At 44.4% G+C, this 10,110-nt stretch overlaps 2 protein-coding genes across 6 annotated transcripts in view; one reads left to right on the forward strand and one right to left on the reverse strand.

The window, feature by feature from the left end:
• Positions 1 to 667, forward strand: part of LOC127333461 (phospholipase D delta) — a 31,512-nt gene extending 30,845 nt beyond the window's left edge. For all 3 annotated transcript variants that reach the window (XM_071826258.1, XM_051359839.2, XM_071826259.1), the window contains one exon: positions 56 to 667. In XM_071826258.1, the coding sequence (XP_071682359.1) occupies positions 56 to 349 (294 nt within the window). In that variant the 3' untranslated portion in view covers positions 350 to 667. The remainder of the gene's footprint in view (positions 1 to 55) is intronic.
• Positions 668 to 1,161: 494 nt separating this feature from the next.
• LOC127333463 (uncharacterized) lies at positions 1,162 to 6,402 on the reverse strand. Of its 3 annotated transcripts, none has more exons than XM_071826260.1 (4): positions 6,138 to 6,402; positions 5,536 to 5,703; positions 3,174 to 3,222; positions 1,162 to 1,903 (listed from the first exon to the last, which is right to left on the reverse strand). In XM_071826260.1, exons 1-3 carry the CDS (start codon positions 6,290 to 6,292, stop codon positions 3,180 to 3,182), a joined length of 366 nt encoding a protein of 121 aa, XP_071682361.1. In that variant the 5' UTR covers positions 6,293 to 6,402; the 3' UTR covers positions 1,162 to 1,903; positions 3,174 to 3,179. The 3 variants fall into 3 exon arrangements, with proteins under 3 accessions (XP_071682361.1, XP_051215801.1, XP_051215800.1); XM_051359841.2 differs by lacking the exon at positions 1,162 to 1,903 and adding an exon at positions 2,617 to 2,929; XM_051359840.2 differs by lacking the exon at positions 1,162 to 1,903 and having other exon boundaries at positions 2,617 to 3,222; positions 6,138 to 6,401.
• Between the last annotated feature and the right edge of the window lie 3,708 nt (positions 6,403 to 10,110).

Below are 10,110 nucleotides of genomic sequence, written 5' to 3' on the forward strand. Positions count from 1 at the left end.
CAAAAATATGGCTAGAGTTGTTGAATCTCTTTTAGCTATTGTTTTCTATCTGCAGGTGTATGGGTTCCGAATGTCGCTGTGGGCAGAGCACCTGGGCACGGTAGAGGAGTGCTTCCGCCGGCCACAATCCATGGAGTGCGTCCAATTGGTGAACCAGATGGCAGAGGATAACTGGGCGTGCTATGTGTCGCCCCAGATGGTGGATATGAAGGGGCACCTCATGAGGTACCCCATCAAGGTCGAGAAAGACGGACGGGTGGGGCCATTGCCTGGGCATGAGAGCTTCCCGGACGTCGGCGGCAAGGTGCTCGGCACTCACTCCTCGCTTCCCAACGCTCTAACAACGTAACAGATGATCCTTGGCATGGGAAAGAATAATATAACTAATCGCTGGAGCTTGAAGAAGCCCTTCAAACGTGGCTACCGACCTTCAGAAGAGGGAGACGAAGTTGTTTGTGAGAAACTCACAATTAGTTTAACTGTTGCATATACCGCCTGACTTTTAGCGCTGACCATTGTATTATGGGCATGTCTAGAGAGCGCCCGGGCGCTCGTACGTAAAGTTGAGCAGACCCTCTGTATTAGAAAATTCATCTTCCCCACTAACGAAAACGGAAAGATTTTACAATTTCCTTGGATTCTAAGCGCACACACGCCGGTTTTTCTTCCTAAGCGCGCAGCGCATGCGTCGATTTGGCCAGCTGTTAAACATGGTAGGCCAGCTAGATGTTATGGAACATTTTCAAAAATTCAAAAAGCTATAACTTTCAAACTGTGCGTTAAAATTACGATCCGTTTACATTTCTGAAATCCTTGCGATAAGTTTCGACTATAGTTTCTAAGAACCAACTTTAGTGCGTGATAGAGCAATTTTGATTCGCGACTAAGCAACTTTGGTGCGCGACGAAAAAATGATAATACAACATAGATAACAACAAATTCGGTGACATGCTATACACCGACAGTCGACAACTTAGAAAACAACCACAAAAGCAACAAGCAACTTCACAACAATAGACAAGTTTACAACAACCGATGGTACTACATCAGAAACAACAGTAGGCAACTTCGTAGCAGCGGCAGACAATTTTGAAGCTGCGTGAAGCAACTTCAAAGCAGAGGTAAACAACTTCGCAACAACATGAGGCAACTTCAGTGCAGTGGTATGCAAATTTGGATAATAATAGACAAGCTCACAACAATCATTGGTATTGAAACAACAATAGGAAACTCCCATGGCAGCAGTAACTAAAGTTGCTTTGCAGGGTATCAAAATGAGAAAATTCCTTCTATGACACTCCTTTAAAATCACATGCCTTATTTGACACTGGCCAACATTTTCTTCCCTACATGACATGTTTCCTTAAATTTTTGCCTCTTATGACACTGCCGTCACTCCCATCACGTTTTTCCGTTAGTTTCCTCATGTGTAGACTAAAATATCCCTCTGTGTAGAAGACCAAATTTCAGTAGCGTCCATGAAACCCCTCCATCCAGTTCCTCTCTCACGTGCGACTGAACCCTAGACCTGGCGGCGGAGACTGGAGGTTAGGGTGGCCATGGGCCGTGTTGCAGCAGAGGGTGTCGCACCAATCGCCGCGGCTGCGAGCGGCCATGCCACGGCGTCGGGCGGCCATGACGCGGAGGCGGGCAGCCATGGCGCGGCGTCGGGCGGCCAGGACACGGAGGCGGGCGGCCATGGTGCGGCGTCGAGCGGGCAGGACGCGGCGGTGGGCGGCCATGGCGCGGCGGCGGGTGCCCACATGCAGATTAAAATCCGACCCAAATGCTGTTGTGAAGGTGGGCAAAGGCAAAAAGAAAAGGTTTGCTGAAAATATTGTTGTGGTGCCACCTGACAGCCCAGCTATGTGCACTAGAAGCAAGTTTCTAAACCCTGTGAGCCCTGCAATGAACACAAGGAGCAAAAGAAAGCTCAGCTTGTGATTCTCATATTCTTAAAATAAAATGTACTAGTAATTGGAAGAGGTTCTTTGGTGCTGATCGGTTGCATGTATATTTGACCTCACGCATGTGTGAACCGCTTCAGGTTTTACAAAGAGTGTCTTGACTACAAAGTGCACTTGGTGTTATTCAGGTTTTACAAAGAGTGTCTTGACTACATGATACTAGATGGACCTGGCGCGCTCTGCCACTCTGTCAACCGCAAATAGCTTTTTAGATTTTGCGGTGTGACTGCTACTTTGCAGCCGCGTTATATGTATAACTTTTTCGGTGGCTGGGTGAGCAGTATGGTCTTGTGACCGGAAAAGATTTCTTTTTCAACAATAGTACACCTGCCCTTCTCTCAAAGGATGCTGAAACTTTGGGATTTGCTGCTGGGGACATAGGCATGTGCAATAAATATATGGTGTTCATAAACAAAGAAAAAAAGAATGCAATGTAGAATGTGTAGGATGAGCTTTGACAAAGGAATAACAAGATGGCACATCTCCATGCGTTGCTTCATGTTTCACATCAAAGCAAGATATCAATGATAAACTACATGTGCTCATGAGTCTACAGGAAATCAAACGAAAACGATAAGCAATTACAAATAAAGTTTATCACAATGTCATTATGATCTTAATGCATTGCACATGTGATGCAATAAAAAAATGCTAGAAATTATGTTAGAAGGATCAAAATATATTTATGGAGAAAAAATGATTTAAAAGCATTACAAATTCTGAAGGACCAACTGAACAACAAATCAATTCACCAAGAATAGTTTCCACACAAAAAAAGTAATGCCATGCTTCATGAAAGTCTACAAATATCAAAAGAAAATATTACAGGAAATCTCAGTATTACATGCGGCAAAAATAGCACAGTCTACCCACCATGCTCTTGCCTTGGCAATGAATATACCAAATGTGCTAATTGATATAATCAAGGAAGATCAGCTCCAGTCATAATTTGACAACTACCTCTAAGTACAGAATGGACAAAGTTAGAGATTAAGGGTACTACAAAAAAAATATTAAATGATACCAAAAGAGGTCATAGACGACACTAAGGGAATGGCATTCTTGCAGAATTTGTGAATCAAGAGAAACAAACATATATGAGTAACTTTGATAATTAAAACAACTTAAAATTTGTTAAGACTAAGATATATATTCAGCGAAGGTTCGATGTATCAAAAAAGATTCCAACTACTCAACAATTCTCACCTCCTTTTAGCCATGGCCATGACCAAAGAACTGGAGGCAGTCACTTAACCTATGAAAACAATCATAAAAAATAGCATTTAAATATGCACAACAACCAACTTCTGTGAGAACAAAAATCTAAGACTTTGGTAGCAGTTAAAGTATGTCAAATATAATACAGTTTTGTTTGTGGCTGAACAGACCTTTTCGTGAATAAAAAAACTATGATACGTATTTGTATAGAAACAACGGAGATTAAAAATTAAAGAACCCTAGTTGATAACTCATTTCACAATAAAAGCTATTTTATTGTACAAATACGATAGTGTAGATCTAGTGAATTTCAAATGTCTTGAAAGCAACTGATCACTATAAGAACTACCTTTTTTTTGGAGGTAAGGAATTGGAAGTTAAGGTGATACAAAGCATAGTGGCTAATCCTATATTAAGAAGCGCATTCAGAGCACTACAATTTTGTAATCGCTGGATATAATTAAAATAGAACTTTGCAATCAACAGAGCTATCATACACCTAAGTTCATGTGAAGAAACAAATTTCAGCAACTTATGCAGGACATGCCAATATGATATAATTAAGCATATATGTTCTGTCAAACTACACAATTTAGCTGTTGCAGAAGTAAAACAATGCGTTAATTATACCCACATCGAAGAATTTCTCTATAAGATCTAATTTACACAAACTTGCTTATGTCAGGGTACATGTTTCTTTGTAACTTCAGACCGAAGTTCAACTTGGTGCAATGCAGGTAAAAGCTGAATCAACGCCATGAAATTATATATGCTGGAATACCGCCAATGGCAGGTTTAAACCATCTCCTCGTATATAAGAAAAATTTCGAGCATTTGAAGTTTTAAACCATGTACTTTGATCTTAATTAGTGGAGCAAACATCTCAGTCTTGTTTCAACTACTGACTATCACAAAATCACTAATGAAAATAAAACGTATAAACAGATAAGTGAGTAGGCATTAGCTTTGATAGCTTTCAAGCATACATATAACTGATTATTTCAGATGATATCTACGTGAATAACTATACGGTGACCTTATGAACAAAGATGCAGATGTTAGGAGAGTGAAGGGGAAATAAGGGAGCCAAACGGGGCAGTGGTGGCGATATTGCCGGTGCTGTCCGGTGACTTTACGTTGACTCTTTATACGATCTGCTGTTGGACATGGTTGACCGGCCTCCACCAGGCCGGGCCTATTCATCGACGATGCAGTGTATGCTGAAAGAATATATTAAGTGTATGTCCCTTCCAATATTCTTGGCTAGGTCCTATCTACTGCTACCATCGTTTATGCTCACTGAAGATCACAATCCGGGGGAAAGAGATGGAAACAAAAGGAAGCCAAACTCTATCCTTACCTTTGCTGCTAGTGGGATCCACAATAGGGATGTTAGGAATGCCCACAGGCGCTCACATCCTTGGGAGCTTAGAGCTCTTTAGGATGTATAATTTTGCCTATATTTAACTTCTTGTAGAAGATATTAATATCAAATCTGATTGCCACGTTGCTTTTCGTGAGACTTTCTGTTTTATTGCTGTAATCCTAGTCCTCGTCACTCTCCTTTACAATTGGGTATAAAGAAAGTGCTCACTCGAGGAAATCTTTCCGGATGCGCTACGCCTTACAGCCTTGCTTGGCAGGCCTATTGACTACTTTCCATCGATTAAGGTTACTCCGTGCAATTGAGTTACACTTCTAGGGCTGAAGCCTTAGACAACTCTCTACTGGTTCTATTCTTACAGACATGGATGCAACAAATACCTGCTTAAACTCTGTTTATTTGCAATTTTTCCCAGAGCACTAGCTAAAAGCTGGCCAGAAATAGTTACATAAAATTCAGGCAGAGTTAACTGTAGTTATGAACATGGAGTGCTAGTTCATGCTTTAAACCGAGTGTAGGGTCTCTAACTACTTGACATAGAGAACTTCCAGGAAATGAAAGGTGTACTACTGGGGAGAATTTTATGATAGACAGTTAGACATTATGAGCAAAACATAAGTACTGTATCAAGTAGCACGACATGCCTCACGAAGCGGATCCTACTTTTGCAACCAGAATCATAGGCCGAGTACCTAAAAAATTAAGGCAAGATGACTCTGTTGACACAACAGAACTTACGGTCGTCAGATAACTCTGTTTTATGCCTAATTTAATTGTTTCAACAGCTGAACACATGCTTTTCTCCAAGAATAGTGTTACTTGAAAAAGAAACTGTTCAAAGAGGACCAACCTGCCTGCCCTGACATGGATTCAACTTAGTTTATTGCCTAAGTTTATTGTATAAAAGGTTCAACTCTCAGCGCTAGATTTCTCATAGAGTTGTGCAATAGTGAGTTAGTAACTAACCTGCCTGACGTGAACCAGCGGCTCACCCATGGCAGAAACGATGTCGGCAATCTTAGCTTGGGCATCGACGAAGGCCTGCCGCACCAGGGCTCAGCAGAGGTTGGCCTGGCCCACCTTCCTCCTATCCTCCTACTGTAGCTCGAGCAGAATCTTTTCCTTCGTGGCGTTCTGTTGCCTCGTCCCAGATGATGTGAGCACACACAAAAACGTTTTAGCTATCCTTTCAAAACAATGTGACTTCAAAATATACTCGATGCTGGCAAAGAGTAGCAGATTACTCTTCTAGAATTTTCACGGCCACGGATTACTACATATAAATGAGCTATTCTTAGATTGCATTAGATTCAAATTATCTAACAGTACCAGATATCTTGTGCAGTGCACGAGTTCTAGGTTTTTGTGAAAGTACTGAATTCCAATCAAATTAACCAAATCAATTATTTTCGTGATGTTGCACAGGCATAAATATGAAAACTCTAGACAGACCAAATAGCGCACAATCCATCCAAATTAATTCTTCGATCCATCTACCTTGTTCTTGATTGCCCATGTAATTACCTAAAACTAAGATGGGAAGGGAGAGAAGGTAGAGGAAACCATACCTCCGGCCAGTGTGACCTGAAGTCGGGGCGGACACCGGAAAAATCTGACCAGTGACGGACCGGAGCTTCAAAGGGGACAGAGACGTGGGGCCCGTGACCTCCACGGCGGCGCTGCCGAGCTCGCCGACGACCAGGAGGTCACGCAGCACGTGCATGGGGATTGGGACCAGATGGGTGGGGGGAGTGGGGGGTGGAGGGGAGGAGGAGGCTGGCGACGGCGCTAGTGAATGGCAAAAGGAAACGGGAAGACTGGAGGTGGATGCGACTGTTTTCCGCGTTGAACCAGCGTGTCGAAGTTTTTCTTCCGCGTGAAAGGTCGGTTATCTCTGGGTCACTGACAGTGGGTCTCGCCCTTGGATCAACCACACGCAAGCAAAACCCTGGGAGCTTAGAGCTCTTTATAGCCCTACCCAAGGTCGACACTACATCAAGACCGACAAGCCCTCCTCGTGGCCCAATGACACGAGCTCGAGCCCAAGCCATACACCAAGAGGTGAATTCGCTCATTTTCACGTATGCATTTGATACCTTTTTTGGATGGCATGCTATTTCATGCAAATACCTTGTGTTCAATCAGGTACATCGGTCAAGACACAAGCCATGGAGACCAAGCCAATGGAGAGGGAGCTGAAAATGAAGAAGATGGAGCTACAGCGCCCCAGCCGGAACTTCCGCCCAGATTCCATGTGAAGAGCATCCAGCCGGAACATCCGCCCCGAGAGACCGGAACTTCCGCCCACCAGAACTTTCGCTCAAGTTCCGCTCTTGTTCCGAAAATGCGCCAAAACGCCCCGGGATGTTACGGCAAGGAAATTGGTCGTTTCCGAAACTAGGCCGGAAGTTGGCCGGAACTTCCGCCCCGACCGGAACTTCCGGTCTTCAGGACCGGAACTTCCGCCCAGATACCTCCAAGATGCTGTCCAGCCACCCAGTGAAAGGAATCCAACCGGAACATCCGCCCAGGACGACCGGAACTTCCGCCCGACCGGAACTTCCGCCCCCTGAGGCCGGAACTTCCGCCTACACGCGTTTCAGCACCAAAACTGGCAGATTCAGCATGTAACTTACCCCTTCGCCCCACCAACTATAAATAGCCTTGTTGGCTCAGATCTGAGATTAGACTTGATGTGAAATTAAACCTGAGCTTTGCTCTTGACCCTTGTGGGAAACCCTACCATAGATCTTAGATCTTGTACCCACCCTGGCTCCTTATCGAATCCTATTGTATCTCTTTGGTGACTTCTATCAATATTGGTCTTTTGCTTGCACTTCTACCTTTGGGTCTTTTGCTTGCACTTCTATCGATTTTGGTCTTTTCACCCTTCTAGATCTATAGGATTTCGATTCGTCGATCTTTTTGCGGGACTTCTACCGAAAGGTCTTTTCCTGCAACTTCTATCGAGTTGGTGGTTCGGGCCAACGAGGACAAACTGATTTGTGTGTGTGTGAGTTTGTATCCCACGATTCCCCTCCGCGTGTTTCTTCGTGTTCATCGCGTTCTTCCACCTCCCCCACGAATTCCACCCAAATCCGTGAAGATCGGGCACACCCTTGGGCTTAGCCCTTATCATATGGTATCAAGAGCTCCTTGGTTGCCACGGATTTGACCCCCAGACCCCCAAAAAATTTCTTGAGAAAATTTTCAAAAATCCCTAAAATAGCCACAAATTGGCCTTGGTTGGATCTCGCGATTTGTTGAGTTTTTGGTGGTTTTGGTCCAATAGAAACTTGTCTTTGGTGTTGATCTGCAATTCCCCCACCTTCCCACTGCTTTTAGTGCCAAATTTTCCGCGAATTCGAAGATTTTCGACCCGGATTTCCGCCCAAATCGAATAACAGCCCGCAGATCTGATTGCGACCGGAAGTTCCGCCCGGCAGGACCGGAAGTTACGCCCCCAGACACCGGAAGTTCCGCCTGGCCGAATTTTTCACAGCTAACTTCGTTTTTCGCATTGGTACTATCCCTTTTGTGTTTGGACTTCGGTTTGAGTGCCATTTCAGCTACCAGAAAGCTTCCGCAACATCGACAACGACGACGGCACCCCGGGGATCCAAGCGGTTCATTTGACACCTCCACCACCATAGCAAGTTCAAGATCATCGGCCACCATCATCAAGTGGTATAACTTGCCTCATAACTTGTAGCCCTAGCCTCTTTTGCGTACCTTTCCCATCGAGAGTGGCTTTCTAGTTTTGCGAAGCATTGCGCAAGCGTCCCGACCGTGAGGGTGTGCGTGTGTTGAGCAAAGCTACGAAGCAAGCTCGTGTGAAAAGATAAGCAAAAGAAGTGTGACATACTTACATAGATAGTAGTATCCTTGCATAGTGAGAAAAAGAAAGAAAAATACAAAAAGAAAAAGAGTGTGAGTGACACCAATACACAAAAGAGTCCAAAGCTTATAAGTAAAAGAGAGAAAAGAGAAGAGAGGCGTCTTGCGCAAATCTTGTTGCTTCTCAATTTTAGCGTGACACCGAGCTAGTAGTCTTCGTTTGGACCAATTTTGTTCGTGCTCATTTTCCTAAGTCGCGCTAACCCCATTTTGTCCCACGCGTGTGTTCCACATTGTGTATGCCTTTTGTGATCACCTCTTTTGACTTGTGACTTTTGGATCTTACCCACTTTTGACAATAGACTTTTCGTTTGGTTCTTCCATTTGGCTTTCCACATCCATACCTAACACCATATAGAGTTTTTGTTTTGTGTGTGTGCATACATATCGGCTGTCCTACGTCTTGAAACACCTTTTCGATTTTGGCTTGCAAGTTTTGACACTTTTGGTAGTTTTTCCTAACCACCCACCACATAGTTCTTGTTTTAGTTGTAACCATGTGTAGTGGAGAAGGGAACCAACTACCGATGATGCGCCACCAACATTGGATAGCTACTCAAGCCGTCCACTCCAAGCTCAATGAATTTGAAGCAATGATGAAAGATACCGCCGTCCGCTATGAAGAAAGAGCTCAAGTGCAAAGGATAGACCTCAATAACCAAGTTCAAGATCTCAATGAGAAGATTGAAGCTCAAGGCCAAGAGTTGAAAGCAACACTCGCCTTACAAGGTCAAGAAACAAGGGAGATGAAGACGGCGTTGGACAATATCCTTCACACACTCAATCGCCAAGACAATAGGAGACACCACTCAAGGTCTTCACGCTCTCAAAGTTCAAGGTCACGAGCTCCTACACCGTCTCACCATGATTCCAATGAAGACCCACGCCATCATAATGTGGATGCTCTAGTGCTTCAACAACAAGCTCAAGAAGCGGAGCAAGCACGACTTCGACTTGTCCAAGAACGTCAACGCCTTGAAGAAGAGCGCCTTCAACAAGAGAACCTACATGCTCAATTCCAACAAGAACAAGAACGCCTTCGACATGATCAAGAGCTAGTTCGTGCAAGGGAACAAGAGCGTATCCGCAATGAACAACAAGCACTTGAAGAACAAGAACGGAAACGACAAGTACAAGAAGCTCAAGCTAGAAGGCAACGCCTTCATGAAGAGGAAGAAAGGCAAGCACATCTGATGCGGCCTAAGGCCACGTGGGTTGCCCGATCTCACGAATTGACCGAGGGAAAGACGGGGAGAGGAAGAACACGAAGAACATGGCGAAGAACACAATGAACACAAGCGAACGCACGCAACACAACCCGATACAATTCCGGTTTACTCCCGATAGCCCGAACCACTATCCCGATAGAATCTCTCAAGGGAGAGACACGCGGTAGAATCCCCGAGAGGAAGATCGGTATATGATCGGTGGAATCACACGAGTGAGAGACCGGTGGTAGAATCACAAGTGTGAGAGACTAATCATATAAGGAGTGCCTTGTACAATAGATTTTGGTAATCTAAGGAGGGGGTTACCCTAATCCCAAAGGGATGGTGGAGGCATGAGCCTAATTCTCTCAAGTTCATTCCTTACCTAATGAAGGGGGAGGTGGGAGCCTATATATAGGGAGCCACTAAGGAGGGG

The sequence above is a fragment of the Lolium perenne genome, chromosome 2 (assembly GCF_019359855.2).
Source record: "Lolium perenne isolate Kyuss_39 chromosome 2, Kyuss_2.0, whole genome shotgun sequence".
NCBI classification, from domain to species: Eukaryota; Viridiplantae; Streptophyta; class Magnoliopsida; order Poales; family Poaceae; genus Lolium; species Lolium perenne.